This window comes from Agelaius phoeniceus, chromosome 22, assembly GCF_051311805.1.
Source record: "Agelaius phoeniceus isolate bAgePho1 chromosome 22, bAgePho1.hap1, whole genome shotgun sequence".
NCBI classification, from domain to species: domain Eukaryota; kingdom Metazoa; phylum Chordata; class Aves; order Passeriformes; family Icteridae; genus Agelaius; species Agelaius phoeniceus.
Window position 1 is genome coordinate 3,117,139 of NC_135286.1, and position 25,265 is coordinate 3,142,403.

At 53.8% G+C, this 25,265-nt stretch overlaps 1 protein-coding gene across 3 annotated transcripts; it reads left to right on the plus strand.

Annotated features, from left to right (window-relative positions):
• The first annotated feature begins 454 nt into the window (after positions 1-454).
• LOC129130055 (protein argonaute-1) lies at positions 455-23,437 on the plus strand. Of its 3 annotated transcripts, none has more exons than XR_013184974.1 (20): positions 455-610; positions 7,516-7,699; positions 8,433-8,553; positions 8,683-8,864; positions 9,140-9,276; positions 9,377-9,511; positions 9,780-9,867; positions 10,856-11,003; positions 11,106-11,225; positions 12,033-12,155; positions 12,544-12,677; positions 13,837-14,021; positions 14,171-14,330; positions 14,616-14,706; positions 16,375-16,569; positions 16,694-16,828; positions 17,695-17,796; positions 18,660-18,859; positions 19,283-19,777; positions 20,889-23,437. XR_013184974.1 is itself a non-coding variant. In XM_054648271.2 (19 exons), the coding sequence occupies exons 1-19, from the start codon at positions 586-588 to the stop codon at positions 19,389-19,391; spliced, it is 2,574 nt and encodes an 857-aa protein (XP_054504246.1). In that variant the 5' UTR covers positions 455-585; the 3' UTR covers positions 19,392-23,437. The 3 variants fall into 3 exon arrangements, 1 of the variants encoding a protein (XP_054504246.1); XR_013184975.1 differs by having other exon boundaries at positions 21,014-23,437; XM_054648271.2 differs by having other exon boundaries at positions 19,283-23,437.
• Positions 23,438-25,265: the final 1,828 nt, after the last annotated feature.

A 25,265-nucleotide genomic window follows, 5' to 3' on the forward strand; every position in this document is an offset into this window, starting at 1 on the left:
GAAACAGGATGGAAAAGGGATGCTCTGCCCGGTTCTGTGCGTTTAGATGGAGCAGGGCCACGGGGACTTCCTGCCCTGCTCCTGCCTGGCGAGACTCAGGGCACTTCAAGAATGACCGTACAGCGGTCGATACAAGAACTGGCCCTTCCTCCTCGGTCCGGCTAAACAAAAAACGTCAAAAAACGTCAAAAAAAAAAAAAAAAAAAAAAGGAAAACCACGAAATAAACCCGCGAAATAAATATTTGTGGATTTGTGGCAACGGCGCAGCGGGAGGCCCCGGCGCCGGCGGGCGGACAGCGCTCCGCCGCTCCCCGGCTGCAGCGAGGCCCCGGCTGGGCATCCCCCGCTGTCCCGAGCGGAGCCCCCCAGTTCCCCCGGGTCCCCCCGGTCCCCGCGGGCCCCAAGATGGCGGCGGAGCCGGCGGGCGCCGCCTTTGTTGCGCGCGGGGCCGGGCGGCGGCGGCGCGTGCGCGCGGCGTGAGGGGCGTGAGGCGGCTGCGGCACCGGCCCCGGCCCTGCCCGGCCCCGGCCCCCGGCACGGCCCTGCCCCGGCCCCCGGCTCGGAGCGGCGCCCGCGTGGATGGGATGGAAGCGGGACCCTCGGGAGCAGGTACCGCCGGCGGGGATGGGGAGCTCGGAGCGCTGCGCGCCGGGGAGCGCCGGGAGGGCGGCGGGGGGCGAAAGGGATGAGGCCGGTGGAACGAGGGGCGGGTGTGCGGCGGGGGCCAAGGGGCCTGTACCGGGTGGGGACCGGGGCGGGGGAGCGCGGTGGAAGGGTGTGCGGAGAGGACCGCGGCGGGCGGCGATGGATGTGGCGGCGGCGCGGGATGTGCGGGGGCGATGCCGGGGATCGGAGGGTGTCGGAGCGCGCGGGTCTGAGCAGCGGGGCTGCGGGGGGGCTGCGGGGCAGGCGCGTCCCCCGGGTGCCCCGAGAGCAGCAGCGGTGAGGGCGCTGGGGAAGGGGCGATGGAGGGACCCGCAGAAACCTCGCAGGAGGGGGCACAGGGCCGGGGTCACGTCCAGCCGCAGGTCCCCAGAGCGCGGAGCGAGCCCTGCTCAAGGGGCCTGTTCTGCACAAAGCAGCAGCAGCATCCCCCAGCTTTCCAACCTTTCCCCCAGCTCCCATTCCATTCCCCCTATATCCCACCCCCATCCATCCCCCCGGCTGCCATTCCACCCCCTTCCCTGCCATTTCCGCCTCCCCAGCTCCCATTTCATCCCCCAGCTCCCCATCCATCCCCCAGCTCCCCGTTCCCCGAGTTCAGGGAGCGGGGCGCCGGCTGCAGCTGGCGGGAGGCCGGCGACGCCGTGTGCCGTGACAGCACGAAGCGTCTCCTCTGCCCGTGCCAGGGCATGCGCGGAGCCAGGGCTGAGCCTGGCCCCGCGGGGCCGAGCTCCAGAGCCACCCTGTACCCCCGTGTCCCCTGCCCCAGCCTCCGCCCCCCGGCTGGGAACGGGAGCAGCTGGCAGTGCCCTTGGTGCCGGGCAGCTCCGCGGGGCTTTGGAGAGCTGTTCCCTAGGCCGTCGCAGCGGCTGCCGCTCGCTCCTGTGCCTGGCCTGAGCATCGCCAACTTGCACTGCTGAGTCGTAGAAGGATTTTGGTGCCTAAAATAAGGCAGAGGGAGGGATGGGGTGATGGAGACGCGGGTCACTGCCCTGCTGAGGCACGGGGCGATGGGAATGGGGAGCTGCTGCCCTTCCGAGGAACAAGGCACGGGGATCGGCAGTCACTGCCCTGCTGCCTCTCTTGTGTTGGTGCGTTTGCCACCCTCCATAACCCATCAGCCTGGTGAGATTTTGACATAAATCTGCTGAGTGTTTGTAAACTTCAGTCCTTTTTACGAGGTTTACTTAAAGTGTGACACAGAAATCTCCCTCTGTCTGCGTTACCTTCTGGCTGCTGGGTGCTTTGTGTTTGGGCTGATTTATGGCCTCTGGAAGCTGTGATTTGGCGGCACCGCAGGCTTTGCCAGCGCCTTGGGGCGATAGCAGCACTGCTGCCTCAGGGCCAGGCAGATAACCAGGCACCCTCCTACCTCAGCCTGAAATGATGCTCTTAAGGCTTTAAAATAATCTCTTGTGTTGCGATGGGGATGCACTTGGTGGACAGGTTTGGGTTATGAGGGCTGCACTGGGAGCAGGGCTCTGCTGCTGCACCCTTGGGAGTTTCCCCCTGTGTCCCCAAATTTGGCTGGGGGATATCTGCTCCCACCCAGGTTCACCCCATGGGAGGGGACTCACGAACCCCATGTTGTCAGAGCTGCTGTGAATCCTGCCCTGCTGTGGAACTCCTTTGCTTGTGCCAGACCCTGAGTATGGACCGAGCCTTGCCTGCGAGCTCTGATGATGCTGTGGCTTATCAGGGCAATAAAGCAGAAACTGGCATGTGCCTGGATGTGCCCAACATGGAGATGCTTGGAAAGGCAGCGGGAAAACCCAGGACATCTGAGCCACAGGCAGCACTCGGGGAAGCACACACACACAGAGGTTTTAAAAACTAAACTTATTTTCCCACAACTTTTAGTTTATCCCTTGTGAACTTCCTAAAGGCTGTTAATCTCAACCGTTGTCTTCCTGTGCTGAACCTTGCAAAAACCCCAAAGCTGCTCCGTCTGTTGGGGCTCTTTATCTTCAGGAAACACGAAATTGCGTATGCCTGGTTCTGGGACGGGATTAGGCCGAGAAACAAAGCCAGGAGAAGCACCTTGCCTGGAGACACAGCACGGATGGTTTATCTCTAAACACTCTTTGCAGCCTCTCCCTAAACCCTGGGAAGAACAAAACACAGACAAGTTATTAAGATGGCAGACGCGAGGAGGAAGCCAAATCAGGCAGAGAAGCTGCTCCATGGGCAGGGCGATCCGTGCAGAGCCACGGGCGGGTTCAGCCTCCGCTCCGGGAGCCGCTGGCACTGCAGGGCCGCGGTGGGACACAGAGAGGCGTCGCTTTTGTCCTGTCCCTCCGGCACTGGGGGCCGCCTTTGTCTGCGACTCTCGGCTCTGCGCGTCCCTGGCTGCTGCCTGGGCAGTGTAGGAGCAGCAGGAGACCCTGCAGGGCTGGGCAGGGCGTCTCAGCCTCCGCCCAGCCCAGGCACCATTAGCGGGGACCCCAGGGTCACTGAGCAGAGTCACCCGGTGTGCTCAGCAGGGGTGCTGGCACTTGCTGTGCCAGTGTTTCTCAAACCCGGCTGAGGGATGGAAAAGAGAGCTGCTGGACAGCTGAAGCCAGCTTGGCAGAACCCTCATGGGTCAGCTCATGATTGAGCCGTGTCCACACCGCCAGCACCACCCTGCTGGCATCACCGCGCCGCTGGCATCACCACGCTGCTCTCCAGAGCCAGAGCAGCTGGAGTACAGCCCCTGCATGTGGGTGTGATGGAGTTGGCACCCCTCTTGCTGCCGTTCCTTGGGCTCTGTTGCAGCACCCACAGCTTCACCCTCTTGCTTGGCTCAACCTGTGGGACTGCACATCCCAGGGTGCAGGGACACCCATTCGGCCAGGCAGGTTTATAGCTTGCACTGTAGGGTGTCACCCATGATTTCCAGGTGGGAAGCAAGCAGTGTCCTTTGCAATGTTTAGTGTGAGGATACGAAGAACTCAGCAGTTTTCAGATGTCAGTCCTGTAGTAAAACCGTTTAGAGCCCGTTTTGGCTCATTTTTTGCATGAAGCCACCTGAGTGCAGGGCAGGACCAGAGCAGCTCAGCTGTGCCCTCAGCAGCCAGGCTCTGGTGCACAGACAGGTTTACGGCTCTGATGGCTGCAGATGGAGCCTCTGTCCCGTGTGTACATCACCTGCTGAAACTCAGTTTGGTGTCAAACCAAAAAGCACTCAAAGCTGCGTGACCCTGGCAGTGCTGAGGTCACTCGGGAGGAACAGGCAGCGATGTCTGGCTTGGCAGAGCTGAGATGGGGCTTTTTGAAGTCTGGGCTGCGTGGAATGATGTTGGTCGCTGCTTAGAGCCAGTGGTTTTGAAGCTGTCGAGCCTGGAGATCTGGAATGCCAATTGCTCATCCTCCCCAGCAGCTGCCTTTCCCACTGGTGCTGCCCCTTGCTTTGCTCCCCGACCGGGATTTCATTTCCCGGGGGAGCTCTGGGGTGGTTTAGGATGGAGATGTCTCAGGGTGAGGATGGATCACGCTGCGTGTCCGGTGGCGTTTGTTGTGCCGCGGCCCCGTCTGCACCTCCCTGATTCCCGGCTGTATTCTGGCGGGTGGGTGTGCGGAGAGGGGCCGGCACGGACCCGCCGCCGCCGCCGCCGCAATAAAACTCCCTTTTGTCTGGGCCCCGTTCCCGCGGCCCCTCGGCTGAATGCGGCGCTGGAGAGGATTTCAATGACATGGTAATTTCATGCCGTCCCACCGGCGGCTTCGCCCGGCGCAGGCAGCTGTTGGGCAGCGGGTCGTGTTCCCCAGCTGTTACAATAAATAACAGAAACAAAGCGTATTCCAGCGCTAATTACCTCAAACTTGCTCTCACTTCGGTGGCTCTGCCCTCGCCGCCGTCTCTGCCCGCGGTACCCGGTGCAAGGGCGTCGATGCTCCGCCGCCGGCGCGTCCCCAGGGCACGGCTTTGTGTGCGAAAGTCTGTGATTCCTCCCAGGCCGCGGAATTTCTAATGGCAGCGGATTTCATCCCGCTCACTGGCCGCATTGTGCTGCAGGAACAACACTCGCCCTGCAGCCCCCGGCCCCGGCGCCCGCATTTACATGACAAAGTGGGAGCCTGTGCAGCTTCGCCATGGAGAGTCGAGGTATGCAGGAGCCAACCCCCCTATTGCAGGAGCCCCACTATGTGCCACTGGAGCCCCCCTCTTTCCATGCACGCTGGGTAGCTTTTTAACGAGGCTTCTTCTGGCTGCCTCCTTTGCTGCTGCCTGAGCCGGCTTCAGGCATGAGGTGCCTGGGGATGACAGTTGAGATGTCTGTCTGAGATGTCTGTCTGAGATGTCTGTCTGTCCGAGATGTCCATCGGGGATTCCCTGGCAGCATCCTCCGAGGAGAAGGGTGGCTTTCATTGAGGCAAATCATGGAGGGACCCTGAGTGCTCCAGGGCAGGAATGTAGCATGTGAAAGGATAAGCCAAGCCTGCATGTTCAGCAAAGGGTTTTGGGGTCTATCCCACCTGGGCTGAAGCAGCCAAGGCTGGGTGAGAGCCTGGCTCACATGCTGGAGGTGCTGCTTGGGCAGCTGCTTTGGCTTGTCAACATTCAGGGACTGGGTGTTGTGGTCACCAAAATAAAACTCTGTGAGTCAGCCCAGGGGTGAACTTGCCCATCCTCGATGCTGGTCGTGGTCCTGCCCTGGTCTTTGCGGAGCATCTCCTGTGCCCTCTGGCCACGCTGCCCGTTTATCTTACTCTTGTTTGCTGTATCTTCTGTGCCCAATCAAAATTCTGAGCCAACTTTTGTGTTGCTAGAGGCTGGCTCCTTCCTTCAGCTATGATTCATGAGCCTAATTGCGGGGTGTTGTGTTCATGAAGCATCTGGGGATGCTCTGGCAAAAGGGTTTGCATGGATAAGCCTTAGTTTTGGAGCGACCGAAGCAGTGCCAAGTGTGAGATTGCTGTGGGGCAAATTGGTCACACCTCTGCAACTCCTGCCAGCCCTAAACTGGCTTTAGCTCTTCTTGGGCACCCAAGTGCCACTGAGCAGCTGTCAAACTGTGGCTACTGCCCTGTGTTCCCTGCATCTGTGGGGTTACCACGGGCACAGGGAATTGCGTGTGGTCCTGCTCACACACGGCTGCCAGGATTGTCTGGGGAGTGAGATGATCCAGAGGAGGAGAAGCTGTGGGTGCTGGCCTTGATGTGGCTGCAGCAAAGGCAGTGGAGAGCTGCTGTCCCCTGACAGATCTTGCAGGTGGGCAGTCTGGTTCCTCACTCAAACTCAGGGACTGGGAGGCTCCAGCAGCACTGGCAAATACCTCTTTGCTTGTGAGCCATGATTTAAAAATGCATCAGCTCGCAGCCAGGGAGCTGGCCACTGCCAAGAAATGCTAATCATGTGGAGACATGACTTACCAGCAGCAGCTCATCTGAAAATCAGTTCCTTCAAACGAGCTTCTTCCGAAGTGCAGCGCAGATGTTTTTTGGGGGCGGCTGGCACTCACCCTGTCCTGGGGCAGTTGTGAGTGCCTGCAGGGGACTCAGGAATCCCCACCTTGCTCCAAGTCCTGTGCTGCTTTGTCTGAGGAGGCACTGGGGCCAGGTGAGCCCCGGCTTGGGGCTTCTAGCAGATTTTGGGTCTTTTGAGCTCCTGTTGCAGGGCAGAAGCAGGAGCAGAGGTTGGCTTTGGAGAATTAACTTCTGCAGTTCAGCCCCTGGATGCTCACAAGAGTTTTCCCATCCCCTCAGTGTCCTGCAGCACAGGCGGCCTTCCACGGGCAGGAAAAGTCTTGCAAAGTTTGGGTGCAAAAGTAAAAGGCAAATTTGAAGCTTAGTTTGCTGCTCTGCTGTTTTTCTGCTTCTGGTATTTTTAGCCTGGAATGGAAATTTGGATTTAAAAAGCAAGTGGATGGGAGAAAGGGGTGCTAAAAGCACCATGTGTTCAGGAGCTTGAATTGGAGCTGGGTTGCTGCCTGTGGGCCGACGTGGACAGTTGGCCGCGCAGATGGAGCGCTCCCAATACCCCCACACTCGGTCCCCGCACCGGCCCAGCTGGCTCGGACCTCACGGTGGTTGAGGAACAAATAGAAGGTGCAGACTGGGAGGGGTGGAGATGGGCAAAGTGGGAATGGGGCAGGAAGGGCAGAGCTCACCTCAGGGAGCAGTGGGGTGAAATAATTCCTTGGCAATATTTTCATTTGAGTCCAAGGGTGCTGTTGATTTAGAAATGCAGCTCAGTCCTGTAGCCATGTGCTGGTGCCATCCTGCATCTCCCAAACTTCATAAGTGAGTCTGTGTAATGGGAATTGTGGAAAAACTGGTATTTCCCTCTTTACAGGTCCCCACACTGCTTCAAGTGGGGATTTGGGATTGGTTTGGATTTGTTTTGGGGATTTTTTTTTGTGCAAAACCCAGCAGTTCAACAATTGTGTAGTGCAGATGGAATAATGCATTTCCTATTTCTTGTGGCATCCTCCCTCCAGCAGTGAGTTGGAATTTGCTGGGGAATGGAGGGGAAACACATGTGTCTATGTCCCTGCGGACAGAGTATCCAGGGAATTGCATCCCCTTGGAAAGGGGCACGGTGATGATGGAGCTGGTGCTGCTCTCCCATAGCAGGTGGCAGTGCTGGAGCCTGTGCCAAGGGAGTTGGTGGGGCCCCTGTGCCTGGCACTGCCCTTCAGCAGCTTGGCTGGCACCAGTGCTCCCCAGATGGTGCCCAGGGAAGCTGCTTCCTGGTGTGCTGCTCTGAATTCTGCCACTGCCACCTCCTGCCAGGAGGAGGGGTAGTGGGACACCTTCCAGTTCAGGATGTGGTGATGGAGAGCGTTGTGACTCTGTGAGATCTGTCTGTCTGTCTGTCTGAGTATGGGGTCCCTGGCAGCCCTCCTGACCTGTGCTCTCTTCCACAGCTGCAGGCGCATACCTGCCCCCCTTGCAGCAGGTGTTTCAAGCACCACGTCGGCCTGGGATAGGAACTGTTGGGAAGCCCATCAAGCTCCTGGCCAACTACTTTGAAGTGGACATTCCCAAGATCGATGTGTATCATTATGAAGTGGATATCAAACCCGATAAATGTCCACGCAGAGTCAACAGGTAAGGCAAGTATTAGAGGTTTGGCATTGTTCCCTGCTTCTAGTTTCCTAGGGGAGACTCTCTAAGTGTCTGTCTTTGCAGTAGAAGTCATTAGGCTGACCATTATGGCAGGGGTCACAGCAGTGGCAGGGGTCACAGCAGTGGCAGGGGTCATGGCACTGCATTATGCCCACAGGTGGCTGGACCCCCCAGCCATGTTTGTGCAGCCAGTGCTGCTTCCTGGCCTGGGAGCGTCAGGGGTCCGGAGCCTCAGCACAGTCCCTGCTGCTCCGAAGCAGCTGTGCTATTTTGGCAACAATCCCTGATTTAAAAATAGCAAGCCCAGACCTCGGGCCATCATGTACTTTTCTTTGTTTTTCTTTTTGATGTGCTCTTCCTTGCCTGTCCCCTCCTGCCCTTGCAGCCTGGGGAGCTCTGTGCCCCAAGGGCCGGTGAGCAGATGCTGCATGTGCTTTCAGCAGCAGGTCACACTGAGGCAGCTCCAGCCACTGTGTGTTCCCCTGTGCCATGTACACTCCTTCTGCCAAAACCAACATACTGAGCTGTGGGACAAGGCATGGAGCTGCTTGTCCAGGGGCTTTCCTGCTCCATGGGTCTCAGCTCTGCTCTCAGTTGCCCTAGGGAGAAAGGCTGGGGTGGACTGGACAGGTTGCAGAAGGTATCAGGCTGTAAAGAAAGTGACAAAACAAACCTCTCCCTTCTCTCCTCCTGCTCCTCTGTCTTGCCTGCGTAGGGAAGTTGTGGAGTACATGGTGCAGCACTTCAAACCACAGATCTTTGGTGACCGAAAACCAGTCTATGATGGGAAGAAGAACATCTACACTGTCACAGCCTTACCCATTGGGAATGAGCGGGTAAGAGGGGCAGCGAGCCCCATGTGGGCACTGTGACCTCCCTCCTGCCTGGGAAAGACCAGCAGAGAACGACCCCACCTCATCCCTGCAGGGATGCCATGGTCACTGTCCCTTCCTTCCTGCACCCAGGTTGACTTTGAGGTGACGATCCCGGGGGAAGGCAAGGACAGGATATTTAAAGTCTCTATCAAATGGATGGCCATTGTGAGCTGGCGCATGCTGCACGAGGCCCTGGTCAGCGGGCAGATCCCCGTCCCACTGGAGTCCGTGCAGGCACTGGATGTTGCCATGAGGCACCTGGCTTCCATGAGGTACCTGCACTGAGGGACAATGGGGCTGTGCCAGGGAGGGGAGGGGACTGCTGCCCTTGGCAGGCTGCTGTGGCTGGGACTGGCCTTGACAGTCATTGGAGGAGGCAGCTGTGCCAGCCGTGTCCTTGGGTGCTCCTGTGAAAGAAATAGAGAGAGTGAAGCAGCTGGCAGGGCGAGTGCCAGCTCGAGGGTCTGGGGGTGCTGCTGTGGGCCCGGTGTGTGCCATTGACATGGTTCACAGGTTCACAGGTATTCACAGGTTCCCTGGTTCACAGGTACACTCCAGTCGGCCGCTCCTTCTTCTCCCCCCCTGAAGGCTACTACCACCCCCTGGGAGGGGGCAGGGAGGTCTGGTTTGGCTTCCACCAGTCAGTCCGGCCTGCCATGTGGAAGATGATGCTCAACATCGATGGTGACGTTATTTCTCATGCTAGGGAGCTGCAGTGGGAGGGCTGGGTGTATTTGGGAAGGCTGCTTGAGAGCAGAGACACATTGTGATGTCTGTCCCACAGTGTCGGCCACTGCCTTCTACAAAGCCCAGCCTGTCATCGAGTTCATGTGTGAGGTGCTGGACATCCGGAACATTGACGAGCAGCCCAAGCCCCTGACGGACTCACAGAGAGTGCGTTTCACCAAGGAGATCAAAGGTAGAGCCCCCAGAGAGCTCTGGAACCCATCCCCTGACACTGGCTGTAGCTTGTGTCCCACCTAGCCTCTGCAGCCAGGTGGGGCTACAGGGGTTGCACATTTTAAATGTCTTCTGGGGCACCACTGCCTCCCATATGCTATTGTTGGGATATCTGCAAGCAGAAAATTAGTTAAGGAAGCTGTTGACAGTGTCCTGGAGAAGTTGGGCAAAGGGAAATTGCTCCCATCTTCACCATGACTGTGCTGTGTCTCCCTGTCTCACATCAGGTCTGAAGGTGGAGGTGACCCACTGTGGGCAGATGAAGAGGAAATACCGTGTGTGTAACGTTACCCGACGGCCAGCCAGCCACCAGACGTAAGGCGGGTGGGCAGATGCCCTTGGAAAAATCCACACTGCTCTCCTTGTTAACAGCTGCTGGTGTCGTTAGGGAGAGCTGAACAGGAAGCTCCAGTCTTTGGTGGCAAAAGGAGACGTGTGTGGGGCTCTGCAGCCCTGTGCCATGTGTGGAGTGGGATGCAGGGAGATGGGAGCTCAGAGGATGCTGTGTCTGGCAGGCAGAGTGCGGCGGCGGGCGGGAGCTGACATGCCAGGAATTGTCCTACTTTTTACCTCCGGGTTTGGTTTTCTTCATTCTTAAAATACTCACTGCCAGAGCAGAGACTTTGTCAGGGGCTAACACGAGTGTCTGCCTTGGAATTTTTTGCGTGTGCCTGGGAGCAGGCTGGGCCTGGGCACCACTCAGTGTCTCCTGTGCACCAGCATCCATGGGTCACAGCCTTGGGGTTTGGCAAGTGCAGGAGGAATGTGGCACCTCGCTGATGGAGTCAGCCTGGCTCTCCCGTAATTTTGGTTCTCTACAGAATATCAGGTCAATTCTGCATTTTCATGGAGCTCTTTATGGAGCTGGGAGTACCTCTTGCTGGCTGAGGATGGGTATTGCACTCCAGCTGTGTTGTGGCACCTCTCAGCCCTGCAGCCAGGAAGTTTGATTTTTTTCCCCCTGTTTTTGAAGGGAAACCCCTCCTGCCTCCATCTGCCCTCCCTGCAACTGCTGTCCTGTACCTGGAGAGGCCAGTTAGCCTTTCCCTGGAGTTCAGTTCAGCTCCCAGAGAGGACACCAGGCACAGAAGCCCTCCTGAGTGCCAGTGTTGTACTTTTGTGCCCAACCATGGCATATATGGCAGGTCCTGCAATAAACATCTGCCCTGATGTTTTATTTTGTTGTATGGCAGCTCAGGGTGGGAGCCTGGCAGCTCCCTTTTCCCAGCCACAGTACATAGTACCTGAGGTCTGGAAGTGTCTGTTCTGAGTAGGTGCATCCCTTATGTCCTGCCTCTGCCAGGTTCCCACTGCAGCTGGAGAGTGGTCAAACAGTGGAGTGCACAGTGGCTCAGTACTTCAAGCAGAAATACAACCTGCAGCTGAAATACCCTCACCTGCCCTGTCTCCAGGTTGGCCAGGAACAGAAACACACGTACCTTCCCTTGGAGGTGAGTGTTGGCACCTGTGGTTTGGGGCTGTGCTCAGCTGGGGTCCCCTCATGTCTTACTTGTCCCCAACACATGGCTGCTATCTGTCCCCTCCCCGTGCAGGTGTGTAACATCGTGGCAGGCCAGAGGTGTATCAAGAAGCTCACGGACAATCAAACCTCAACCATGATAAAAGCAACAGCCAGGTCTGCCCCAGACAGGCAGGAGGAGATCAGTCGCCTGGTACGTGGCACAAGTCCCTGGAGGGGCAGGGCTGGGGCTTGGCACCAATGGCAGGTTATGGCATCGTGCCCATGGTGGACTTTGTCATGGTCCTGCTCCTCAGCTGCTCTGTGGTGGAGAGCTGTGACCTGCTGAGGAGGTGTTGGTGAGGTTAATGGTGGGGTTTTGTCCCCCTCTTCTCACTGAATCCCTGTGCAGAGGTGCCTGTGTGTATGTAATGGACAGTGGCACAGGTGAGCCCGGCTCAAAGAGATCACGCAAAGATCAAAGAGATGCACATGCAGCAGATTCAGGCCCTTGCACTGATGGAACCTGATCCAAAGGGAGCTGGAACTAAAAATGGGAAACAGATTCGAGACACACCCCTGGCTGTGGTGTATGTGGGGCTCTGTGTGGTGGAGCTGCAGTACAGGAACCCTGTGCCTGGCCACTGGTTAACGGGGCTGTTGTTTCCCAAATGCGTACATCTGGGCTTTTGAAGCCAGGGACACTTGGTATTCTTTCTGGGACTCTTGATAAGTTTCTTGCCAGTCTGAACCATCCTGTTGAAGTCTTAAATCTCAGGAGCAGGCTGTGCTGTTAGTTACATTGGTTAGTGTGTTTCAAAATCAGGTCTCCATGGGTTAGAGTGCAGGAGAGGGTTTGGGCCTCAGTGCTGATCTGCTCGACCTGCCCTGTCAGAGGTGCTCCACCTGCAGCTCTGTGGAGAACAGGGCTTCAGGTGTCCATATTTCCTGGCCAGCTGCAGCTGCCTGGGATGTAGCAGTTGGTCTTACTCCCTCCCATGGCCCTTCCTTCCCTCTGCAGATGAAGAATGCCAGCTACAACCTGGATCCATACATTCAGGAGTTTGGGATCAAGGTGAAGGATGATATGACAGAGGTGACAGGGCGGGTCCTGCCAGCTCCCATCCTACAGTATGGAGGCCGGGTAAGTGGGGCTGCCTGGGCTGGGCTGCACTGTGCAGGGAGATGCTGTCCACACCTGGAAACACTGCTTCTGAGCAAAAGTTGTTAGAGCTGAAATGTTTCATCAAAGTGCCTTGGCTTTGAGTTTTTTGCAATATAACTGGTTCTGAAAGTTGTAGCTGAGAGTCATTGGTGATGAGATGAAGAGGAGAGGGGTGCTCAGCATAGGGCAGCTCGGGTGAATTTTCTGTCACTGCTGAGGAGCTGAGGCTGTGGATTGCCCATTGCCAGGGAGTCAGCTCCAGCTCCAGCACTGGGACAGGGAGCACAGCCCCAGCCCATGCAGGGGCTCTGGGGCTGCGGGGCCGGGCAGGCTGTGGCTGTGCTCTGACCCTCTGTTTGCCTTGCAGAACCGGGCCATTGCAACTCCCAACCAGGGCGTGTGGGACATGCGAGGGAAGCAGTTCTACAACGGCATTGAGATCAAAGTCTGGGCCATTGCCTGCTTTGCCCCGCAGAAGCAGTGTCGAGAGGAGGTGCTGAAGTAAGGAAAGGGGCAGCCCACGTGGGTGGGGGAAGCCAGAGGGGCCGTGGCTGCAGAGCCACACTGCTGCTCACAGCTGGGGACTGGGGGTCTGGCATCACCACTGCTGGACATGCAGAGAGCTCCACTGCTTGTGGTACCAATCTGATGTGAGGTGTCCAGTTCCTGTTGCTTTTGGTTTATCCAAAGAGCCTGTTTGTCCCAGCTGCAAATGGTCCCTAAGCCATCACAAAGCTGCCAGGTTGGAGTGAGTACCTGTGAGCTGTCAGTCAGGCTCTCCTCGATCTACTCTTTGCATCAGGGAGCTGCAGTACTGGGAGATGAAACTGCCAGCTTTAAAGCTGTATTGAACTCTTCTAGTCTGAATCTCTGCAGAGAGAAGGGGTTCTGAGGATTAAAAGTTTCCCTAATAATCTGAAATGATGTAATTCATGTAGGAAGCATCCTAACTTCCCATGAGTTATTACAGAGAAGTTTTGGGCTTTCTGAAAAGCTTCGGTAGTTTAGAGAATATGTTTCTCTAGCAAAGTGACACAGAGCAGGAACAGTTTATTTGATTTAGGGAAATGGTCACTTTGTTTTTGGATTCTTCTGGGGCCTTAGGTTTCTCCTGACTGAGAGTGGATGCATCGAGGTGAGCGCTTTGTGTGTTTGGCATGGTCAGTGTTTGGGGTTTGGAAGAGCTCAGTGTCCACATGTGCAGTACCTGGGTGCAGGTGGGAGTGACACCGCACTCCTCCCGTGATCCCTTTGCAGCAGAGCTGTGAGCCCTGTGTTCCCTCTGGCTCTCATGGCATCAAATCCTTGGCATTCCAAAAATCCAGAGTGTGGCTGAGTTGTGGTAAGTGCAGGCTGGCATCAGCTTTGCAGTCACCTGGAAATCAGCTGTCGCAGGCAGCAGGTTTGTTCCCCACTGCTCCAGCTTCCTAAGGGAGAAGGGCTGAGCTCCATTGCATTAGAAAGAGTCAGTATGTGGGTAAGAGGGCACTGAGAGGGGACAGTTCAGCCCTGTCATGTGCTGATCTTGTGTTTCCTGTGCCATGCATGTGCTGGGTGCCATAGAGCTGATGGCCCCGTCTCTGTGCTGTGCTGCAGCACTCGGCCGTGGGGCTCAGTGGCACAGCTGGCTCAGGGCTCACAGCTTCTCCTCCCGGCACAGGAACTTCACAGACCAGCTGCGCAAGATCTCCAAGGACGCCGGGATGCCCATCCAGGGCCAGCCCTGCTTCTGCAAGTACGCCCAGGGTGCAGACAGCGTGGAGCCCATGTTCCGACACCTCAAGAACACCTATTCAGGGCTTCAGCTCATCATTGTCATCCTGCCAGGGAAGACACCTGTGTACGGTGAGTCTGGGGCCAGCACACAGAGAAGGGCTTTGGGCTGGCTCAGCAGGGCTGCCTCCTGCAGGGCTGTCTCTCCTCATTCCCGAGGGTGCTGCTGGAATTGGTGCAAGGCTGATTGCTTTGTGCTCACCTGCTTCCTCTGCCCACAGCTGAAGTGAAGCGTGTTGGGGACACTCTCCTGGGAATGGCCACACAGTGCGTCCAGGTCAAGAATGTGGTGAAAACCTCCCCACAGACCCTTTCCAACCTCTGCCTCAAGATCAACGTCAAGCTTGGCGGGATCAACAACATCCTTGTGCCTCACCAGCGGTTTGTATGGCCACTGCCTCTCATAGTTTTGGGGTGGTACCCCAAGTCCCTCGTGGTGCTGCCTGCCTGGTTTACATGGTGAAGAGGGGGCCTTCATAAAGCAGCTCTTTGAAATGGGAGTTTGTAACTTGTTCCACCTTGTTGATAATGAGGTGTTGATGTGTCCAGGCCAGAGTTGGAGGTCTGGAGATATCCTTGATATCATCTGTTCATCTCCATTGGGTTGTACATCACCTGGAGATGGCCCCAAAAACTGACTACTTGTTTTCTCTCCTCTCCGACCAGCTCTGCCGTCTTTCAGCAGCCAGTGATCTTCCTCGGAGCTGATGTCACTCACCCGCCAGCAGGAGATGGGAAGAAACCCTCAATAACAGCTGTAAGTTCACAGCTTGGTGCCCAAAACCCTGCAGGATGCAGGAGCTGGAATGGGATTCACGTGTCCATGTGTTACTGCTGCCCCCATGATGACACTTCTCAGGGTGTGCCTGTACCCTGTCAGATGATTTTATCCGAGTCCTGGGAAGTTTCCTCCCAATCCCTTCCTGCCTCTCCGTGCAGAGAAGCTGCAGTTTCTGGGAGCTGCAGGGAGACTGGCAGCTGCCACCAGATGGGGCTCGTGGTGTGCTGACCCCGAGTGTGGCCCTAACAGTGCCAGGAGCTTGGTCCTGCTTGCAGTCATTCTGGGGCATACCTGTCCAGCTGCAGCCCTTCAGGGACCTTCCCCCTGCTGGAGAGCTGGGGTTTGGGACATGGAGGAAACTGGGGTGACTGGGCTTCTGAGCCCTTTGTGCAGGAGGATTTGCCTTTTTCTCAAATTAAAAATGAGCATCCATGGAGCAAAGTGCTGCTCCATGCCAGCAGGGCCAGGGACAGCTTGTGCCCTGTGTTGGGCTGGGAGACACTGCCCTGTGCTCGTTGCCATGCAGGATAAGCACGTCAGCATTTTCCTATTAAGTTCTTAACTTTCCAGGACTCACAGCTCAGGTTTTCCTTGGCATACAAATGCGTCTTTGGAGGAGTGTTTTTTTCTTAATTAGAAGGGCTTGGGAAAGGCTTTGGGCTGTTTGCTGTAGGTGTGGGTGGGACAGAACAGTCTGTTTCCTGGCAGCAGAGCTTCCCCTCTGAAAATATCTTTTGTGGTTTGTGCAGGACCACTGGGGCTTTTTTCTTAATTTTTGTGAAAGCTTTTTTGAAGCTACAGGGGAGGAGAAGGGTAGAGCCTTTGAAGTAACTTGACCATGTCCTTGGTGTATTGCTGGTTGGACAATAGCAGTGGGTCTGTGGCTGAAACTAAAGAAACAGTTTCTATTATACACATTGCTTCTAGTGGGGGAGCCCCAGTCCCAGAGCTCTGTTTGCAGAGTGAAAGTGAAAGTGTTGGAGAGGGCAGGGGCAGCAGATTCACACTGCTCAGGATGTGGAGTCTGTGGTGCTTTCCCTCTGCTCAGGGAACGTGGGGCACACAGCACAGTCACTGCTGAGTGTGGGGAGTGAGGCAGCTGGGTGTCTGTTCCCCAACACGGGCCAGCACTTGATTCACACTGTGCCCCCAGCTCTGTGTCACAGCCAAGCCCAGCTGCCCCTGAGCTGTTGCTCTGGCGTGTCTGAGGTGTGCCTGCACTGCAGTGGGAACTCCCTGCTCAATGGCTGCCATACAGTGACTCGACCTTCCACGTCCTGGGGCAGCCCGTGGCTGTCTGGGGCAGCCCCACTCCCTCTCACTGCCAGGCAGGAGAAGTGAAGCAAGGGCAGAGCAGCAGCAGTCCCCCACAGCCACGACATTCAGTGGCACCCACCGAAGTTATCTCAGTGGAAATTCCCACAAATGTTTAAAAGGGCATGGCAGAGTGTGACATCAGGATGTGGCCATGACCAGGGATGTCCCTTTTGGGCACTGATTGCCTGTACAGTATTTGCTGTCCCATCTGATCCGTGAGTTCAGGTGTTTGTGTGGGAAGCAGGTGGAAGCTGGGAATGTTCCACATCCCCTCTGTCCTTCCTGGTGTAAGACATGGTCTGTCTGTCTGTCTGTCTGTCGCTGCAGGTCGTGGGCAGCATGGACGCCCACCCGAGCCGGTACTGTGCCACGGTGCGCGTGCAGCGTCCTCGCCAGGAGATCATCGAGGACTTGTCCTACATGGTGAGGGAGCTCCTCATCCAGTTCTACAAATCCACACGCTTCAAACCCACCAGGATCATCTTCTACCGCGATGGTGTTCCTGAGGGGCAGCTCCCACAGGTGAGGAACCCCCAGATCCCTGTTGGCCAGCAGGGCTGCACCAGCTCCTGTGAGGCACCTTAAGGGTGCTCAGAGACAGCTGGTGCTGATGTGTCCCCTCATTCTGTGTTCTCTGTCTCTCCAGATCCTTCACTATGAGCTCCTGGCAATCCGAGACGCCTGCATCAAACTGGAAAAAGATTACCAGCCTGGCATCACCTACATCGTCGTCCAGAAGAGGCATCACACCCGTCTCTTCTGCGCAGACAAGAACGAGAGGGTGAGTGCTGCAGGGTGCCAGGGCTGGAGGCGGCTGATTCATCCCTGTCTGATGGAAGAGCCAGCCCTGGCTTTCCGAGGGGAAATCTCACCACTGGCAGGGAGAGCTTGCTCTGAATGAAACGTGCTGCTCAGTGGACTCCTACAGCCACATGGATTAGTCTGCTTCTAGAAGCCCAGCCAGCTGTTTGGTGTTATTATGAGTTACTGGGTGCTGATGATCCTGGTGACTCTTGAAATAGCCTCTGTCAGCTTGAAAACATCTGTTGTTTTGGTGATAGCTGGAGTTGCTGACGTGACAGTCTAAATAACCCCTTGCTTGCTCACAGCTTGTTCATGTGTGCTGTGTAGTAACATTGATTGCTGTCACTGTTCCTAGATTTCATCTGAATTTAATGGTAAGATTGAGTCTAACCAGACTGCTCCACATGAGCAGGAAGATTTAATCTTGGGAACTAAGGACAGTTTTTGATCAGGATATAAAAGCCCCAGTATCTTGTGGCACAGACTCCAGCACATGCTATACGGAGATCCCTGGTGTTTTCCTCATCTCTGCAGTAGGATGGGCCCCTGCCCAGCCCTTACCCTGCTGCTCTCTTTCCCATGTTGTTGGCCATGTCTCCATGTCATGCCTGGTGTTGATGCCTGCAAAAAATGCCAGCAGGCCTATTTGGGCAGGGAGCAGAGTAGGATGAGCTGCTTCTGTCCCCCCTGAATGGGCACTTGGAGACCATCTCTACATCTCAAAGGGAGATGAGGACCCTCTACCATGGTCCTGGGGCAGGGCAGCTGTGTTAAAGACAGTACTCTTGGCAATTGGAAATAACCAAACTCTGCAGCGCTTGGATCTCTTTCTGTTCCCTGCAGATTGGAAAGAGTGGGAACATCCCAGCAGGAACAACAGTGGATACCAACATCACCCACCCCTTTGAGTTTGACTTCTACCTGTGCAGTCATGCAGGCATTCAGGTACCGTGCTCCAACACTGGCTCTTGGGATGATGCTGGGTTTTTTGGCTGCTGTTACAGATTGTCCTCATGCCTTTGTCCTGGCCCTGTCAACAGCCAGGATTTGAGGATAGTTGGATCTGAGCTGCCACTGCGGTGGTTTCGCAAGCAGGTGCAGGGTCTGTGCTGCTACTGCATTGTGTGGCACGTACTCGGTTTCTCTCCTGGAGCCAAGGGTCTCTCCTAAGAGATTTTCCTCCATCAGAGCAGCCAATTCAGCAGCTTGTCAGCTGGTGTCTGAGCGTGCCGGGCTCGCCGGGGCGCCCGCTCATCAGCAGGGACCTGCTGTCTGGCCGTGGGCGGGAGAGCCAGGCCAGCCGTCCCTGCCTGCTCTGCAGCTGCCTGGCTGCAGGCAGCCAAGATTAGTCAGAAACCGGACTGGAAAAACTGCACTCGTGTAATCTGCAGCTGCTTCCAGAAGGGAGACTGCTTGGCTTCCCCTCCTCTGTGCAGACAGCGGGAGCTGGCCTGGGTCAGTGGGGGATGCAGTGGGGGATGCAGTGGGGAATGCAGTGGGGAATGCAGTGGGGAATGCAGTGGGGATGCAGTGGGGATGCAGTGGGGATGCAGTGGAGGATGCAGTGGGGGATGTGTGGCACAGAGGGAACAGGCACCAGGCAGCAGCATTAGTACTGCTTTGCACCTTGGTGCCAAGGGCTTTCCTGCCTCCATGCTGTGTAGGGTTCTCACAGCAGGGAAGCACAGGCATCCCTCCTGCCTAGGCTGCCTGGCAGATCATTTAGCTCAGGGAGGGGCTGATGGGGATTTGAGGCAGCTGCATCCAGGTGCCAGCAGCATCTCTCACACCGGCCCTCTCCTTCCCAGGGCACCAGCCGGCCGTCCCACTACTACGTGCTCTGGGATGACAACCGGTTCACGGCGGACGAGCTGCAGATCCTCACGTACCAGCTGTGCCACACCTACGTGCGCTGCACCCGCTCCGTCTCCATCCCAGCCCCAGCCTATTACGCCCGGCTGGTGGCGTTCCGGGCACGGTACCACCTCGTGGATAAGGAGCACGACAGGTGAGGGGCACAGCCCGTGGCTCTAGGAGGGCAGAGCCAGGCATGGGCAGGGCATCTTGATGTTTGAAAGTGCCTGTGTCTGAGAGTGCTGCAGCAGAGCATTTCTAGGGGAAGAACTGCATGTAGCTGCATCCTCTTAAGGCCCAGCAGAGGGGAATGGGGATAAAGGAGAGTTAAATCCTATCCTGAGCTCATCCCAGGCTTGTGGGAGCATTCCTGGGGTGTCTGAGCATTTCCAGCTGCCTCAAGGTGCTGGAATCTGCAGTACAGGCAGTCACCAGCATGCACAGCATCCCTGTGCACTGCAGTGAGGTGACTTCCTGTGCTGCCAGCACTCAGCTAATCCCCATCTCCAGGGGAGTTTCTCAGTGTTCCTGGGGGGAAAATATGAAATAATTATGCAGTGATTTCCTTGATTTTCAGTGGCGAGGGCAGCCATATATCTGGACAGAGCAACGGCAGAGACCCCCAGGCCTTGGCGAAGGCTGTGCAGGTTCATCAGGACACTTTACGTACCATGTACTTTGCTTGAAAGCCTAACTTTTGTTACCTCACTCAAGAAAGCTTTCAGATTTGTAGGAGCCATACAAAAAAGGAAGCATTGGGACACCTTGTTTTTTTTTCCAATGAGAAATCACTGCAGGGCAGGCAGTGTCGACTTGAGGCAGGAGACCAGCACCATGGGACAGAACGATCCAACACCTTTGTAGGATTGGAAGAGACTGATGACGATGATGATTATTTTTTTAATTTTTTCTGGCTTTGCAAAATTTTGACCTGACCAAACACATGAAGGCATTCAAGGGAAGGGATAAAACTCCCGGGAGGCGGAAGCAGGTTTTCATTTTTAAGATGCAATACTAGAGACTCCTGACTGTGAACTGGCGGCTTTGGTCCTCCGTTGCCCACCAGGCGCTGGTAGGTATTTTTTGTGGGGGTTGGGGGAGGGGATTTTTAGAGCCTTAAAACAGAAGACTAGATTTATAAAACTAATATTTTAGATTATGAGATGCTTTAATGGGTTGAGGGAAAAAAAAAAAAATACAAAAACAAAACAACTAGTTTATAGGAGAATTGTAACACTAACAGTTCCCCGCCCCTGAGTAATTCCCCCCGGATAATGTAAGGCACCCTAGCACTTAGCTCAGAACTGAAAACTGTCTTCCTCGTGTTACAAGCTAGTCAGCTGCTGCCGCTCAAAGCAACAGTCACAGACTTTTCCATGGGTGAGTGCCTTACTATGATGCTGCAAAATTTCAATGTTTTTAATCTTGTAAGGAAACTAGTAATCTTGTCTTGATGGTGGTCCATATTTCCATCGGAAGGAGTTAATTTCTATGGTCCTCAGTTGCAGTTTGTGTCAGATCACAACCTCACGGTGGTTAAACCCCTTTGAAAGATGTGCACTTTCATACAGGACACGTTTAATGGCTGCTGACCCATTTTTGTTTCCAATGTACTACTTGTTATTTAAAACTGTTTCTGACAAATGGGGGCATCTCCATCCCATTAGGACAGAAAGCGCTATCCATGTTTTTCTTTCTTTTATTCCCCCCCCCTAATTTTTATGATGGACACCGGGATTTTTTTACTAAACATTATTTTTATACGATATTGAGTCTGTTGCCAAAATCCACAAGTCATTAACATTCTCAGAGTTTACATCCCCACACTTCCTGAGGCTGTGTGCTCACACCACAGCTCTCCAACGTTTCTGTCCAGTGAGTGCTGCAGCCTGTGCAGTGCCGGGTGCTCCACAGTGCCCATTGCCTGTGTGCATTTGGCACGTGTCTGCTCAGGCTGCTTTCCCACCTACCACATCCCCACCTCCAGCACCTCCAGGCTCTCACCCTCTCTGCTGCTAGGTTTTGCTGCTCTTTGTGTCATGGTATCACACTGCTCTCATGCCCAGGGTTTTTATTCTGAAAGCACACCAGATTGTTCCTTAGAATGATGAAATCCCTGTTGTTGTCAGGGGGGAAGCTCCTGATTTGTGCTTGTACCAGGAAAACAGCCTTTTTCCCCACAGGAACCTGGTCACTGCTTTTCAGACCCGTTTTGCTGCACAGTGACCGTACGCACGGTGGCGGGGCCGTGGTGGCAGCTCAGTACTGATATCATCCGGGCACATTATCTGGGTTTTTTTCTATGAAGTATTCACAGCGCTTCCTTCAAGAGACAAACGAGGCGCACGCTCCTGCCACGTTCTGAGGGGAAGAGCTCTGGTATCATTTTCCTGCCGAACGCGTTTCCCAGGCGGCCCCACGCGAGCGCTGCCCCTGGCCCGCGCGCGGACAGAAGCACATCTCCACCTCTTTGGTTTGTACTTTCTGACGTTGAAACTTGCCTTGCCTTCATGAAACCCACACCGGTCATGTTGGCCCATTGAGCTCTCCTAACCCCGGGAATTCACTCTTCCCATTTTCTTTTGGGGCAACGTGTTTGTGAACAGTGACAACATCACTATGCTATGCAAACTAAGTGCTGAGCCCACTGATGTCACGTTTGGTGAAGATCCTACGTTTAGCACAGTCCTGTTTTCCTCAAGACCACACTGTTTGGTTCATATCCTCCTTTGCACCTTGTGTCAACCTCCACTGCTGTATATCCTCAAGGTGACGGGGAGGAGACCAGGACCTATCCGTGGTCAGTAGATAGGGAACTCTTAGGAAGGCTTTTAGAGCGTAGGGAACACATCAACACTAAGTGTCAACATGAGAAGCCTACATTCCTCTACACAAGTGCCTGCATAGTGACACCAATCAGCACCTCCATCTCATCCTCCGAACTCTGACTTATGTTCATTGAAAGCAAAACAATCTCAGAGGGGCTGCTCCCGCTCACCTGGTGTTAGAAAGCTCCTCATTAAGAATAAAATCGGGGTCAAGGTCAAGGTTCTCTCTGCAAATCAGTTTGTTCACCAGCATTACACCGGAACGCGCCTGGCTGCTGCTCTGCAGTGAGGGGCAAAGGTATTTTGGTTCCTCGTTTTAATTTTAGTGTTTTAGTTGGGTCTAGAATTCTGAAATGTCTTTTAGTAGCTGTGGCATAGCACGTGCCATTTTTAACCATTTGAAAAGAGATAGTGTGGGCATTTACAGAAACAGCTTGTTGCTCTGTAACAATTTTTTTTAACCTTGAGACTTGAAATGTAAAATGGACCTTTAAGATTTGCACTCATTTGTAAGGTGGCTGTTCATAGAAAACTATGAATGAAGACTTGCTGATGTAGCACCTACTTTTAACAGCAATTTTAACTACACAAAAGCTTCACAGCTTCTGAAACTCTCAGCTGTTGACTTGCAGATCGTGTTCTGCCCTTATTTCACCCTCTGCGTTGGGTTTTCATGGTTTTGGATAAACAAAAAAGCCAAACTCAGTAGCTGCTGTGCCCTTTAAACCCTGTTTCCACTTTGAAGAAGTTTAGAGAGGTTGGAGTGACCCGCATGTTTTCTATACCGGACTATGCACCGTGCCCTCTCCGCGCTCTGGCATCGGCATTTCTCCCCCTCTCTTGTCTGAGATGCAAACGAGTAGCTGCATGTTGAGGTGCGTTTTGCTGCCTGTAGCAGATAGGTGTTACCCCAGGTACATATCAGGATCTGTAGTTAGCCACAACCCCCACACGGGCATCCCGATCAGCTCCGAGTCTCTGGAAGCGTTGCCGAGTGCATGCAGCTCTGTGGGAAGAGGAGTAGCTTTCATTTACCTGTAGAATGCTATTGTTTCCCTTATCTCATATCTGAGCAGAACGAGGTGGGAGGGCTGCTCTGCCCTCTTCCCGCAGCTTCCAGGGAAGTCGGGGTGTTCTGGGATCGCACACACGATGTCTCAAACAGCCCAAGCATCCAGCGTTGCCTCGCGGAAGGTTTTCTTCTTGGAAAATCAGCGTGAAATAAAAGAATGTGATTGTTTCAGGAAGGGAAGCCAGACAGCAGGAGAGCAATAAACAAGTGAAATTCATATCTTGCCTGAGTGATTTGCACTTCAATAGTTGTGAAAGAAAATTTCCAGGACTCCAGTGCTTTTGTGTTTGATTTCCAGCCCCTTTCGTACCTCCTTTCTATGAGCAAGTGTGGGACTGTACATAGGGTGTTTACAGGATGCTCTGTTTGGGTTGTTATTTTTCTTGTGGGTTTTTTTTGCTCTAGCTTGAACTCTGTATGGTCCATTTGTTAAATAGCCGTGAACACTTGATGTACAGTACTTACTAAACAAGCAGCAGCACAAAACTTATTTTATTAAGAAAATATGGCTTATATTTTAAAGGTTGAATATCAGTTGTTTTTTTTTTTTGTATGTGTGGAATTAAGACTGGTGAAGAGTAACAAAATCCTTGGATTAGGCCAAAAGAAAATACTGTAAGATCCTAACCACGTCTTTATTAAAGAAAGCAGTATGATTAAAGAGCTCCAGAACATTGTATTTATATTGGATTTGATTTAATTGCCTTTGTGGATTTTTTTTTTTTTTTTGCCTTGGTCCTGATTTTTGCTTGCAACTTCGACTTTGCAGTCCCAAGTGTCTGTTACCCTGTAACTGTTGGCAGAAGACCTAAATAAAAGCAATGTGAATATGTCGGGGTGACACTCCTGAGTCACATTGGTGGGGAAGGGACATGCGCATCCCAGGCATTCCCTCGGGAAAGGCTGGGGGACAAACAGGGAAACGCTGACTGGAGCTGAATTGCATCAGACACTGCAGAGGATCCAGCACCCCTCACTGTCCAGGTCTCAGTTCAATGAGAGAAACACTTAAGCAAACAAATACGTGCTTAAATCTTCTGGGAATACAGTACAATTCCACTTTTATTAAAATGTCACCTGAGAACTGACTGATTTTGGGCTCCTGGGTTATTAGAAAACAGAAATGTTCATCAAAATCTGCTGTTCCTGCAGCCTCACTGAATGCTTCAGGGGCTCTTGGCTCTGAGGTGCTTTAAGGACAGATTTCAGACTCCTTTTGGATTGAGGTTAAACTTGATCCTCTGGGTTTCTGCACTGCCTCATCTTTTGCATTTCCCATCATGTTTTACATTTCCCAGCTTTGCAAACCTTGCAGACATCCTAGTCTCCACTGCCAGCAGCCTCTGGTTGAGTTTTAGGGTCCAGAACTGAAGGTTGTTTACCATCCTCTGAGTTCTTGTTGGAGTTCTTTGTTTTACCTTACAAAGATGCAGGGGCAGACCTTAAGCCAATGAATGATTTAGCAGTTGAGCTCTAACTAGGTTTTTGAATAATGCCAAGGAATTTTAAGGAAGTGCTTGCTAATGGCATGCAGGCACTTGTCAGTTAATTTACCTAACTGCAGCACCAGAAAGTTCTGTCCCGAGCTGGGCACCTGTGCAGGTCCTGCACACATCCAACTGCTTTGTGGGTTCTATCTCCTATTTTAAAAATAATCTTTAGCGGTTTTAAAGGGGCTTTTCCTATGTGAGGTACAACAGCAAATCGTGCCTTATGCAGCTGGGTTTGGAGTCCTGGAAAACAGGTCAGAAAACTGGTTTCAAGTGTTAGATTAGCATTTGAGCCCCGGCCCTGGTGCTGATTACAGTGCCCGAGCTGTGGGACCATATGTGCTGCCCCTGAGGATGTGTGTTTGCAGAGATGCCTCTCTCCCACGTATCTGCTTCATCCTGGAGATCACATTTCCCACTCCCCATTTCAGTTAAGGAAATATTCTAGTAGGTTACCTTTAATTTGCATGGGTTTAAAATCCTTACTGTGTCACTTACCTGAAAACTAAATTTATGCTTTTAAAGACTAATTCAGCTGGGAATCTTCAGGATGGTAATTCTTAATAATGACCCTGACATTTGGATTATGGATCTTTAACTTCCATTGGCCTAAAATTCCAGTTCTTTGGTACCTTCCCAGTTGTTTCCCAGGGGAAGGGCCCCTCTCACTACCAGAAAAAGTGACATCGTTTCTTCACAATGAGTAGCAGGTTCAAACCCACTTGGAAAAGTCCCAATATACTGTTTTTACAAAAAAAAAGAAAAAAAGATCTTCTGAGGGCAGAGGAAATAACGGTGTCACTGCCTGACCCAGCACTGAGCCTGTTGCATCTGTCACATTCGAATCTCTTCCCTTCATGCCATTTGCCCCTTTCACCCCTCTGCTTGTTTGGTGCCAGTTTGTGTAAAATATCCCTAACACAGCAGTACTGAACATTGCTAAAAAGTCTCAAAAAATGAGGACAGGGCAAGCATAAGCTCTGAATTTATGTTGATACAGTGAATCATCAAATCATGAATCATGGAATATCCTTAAATTGGAAGGGATCCACAGGGATCATCCAGCCCAATGCCTGGCCCTGCACAGACACCCAACAATCCCACCCAGTGCCGAGAGCTCTGTCCTGGAGCTCTGTCCTGGAGCTCTGGGAGGGTCGGGGCCGTGCCCAT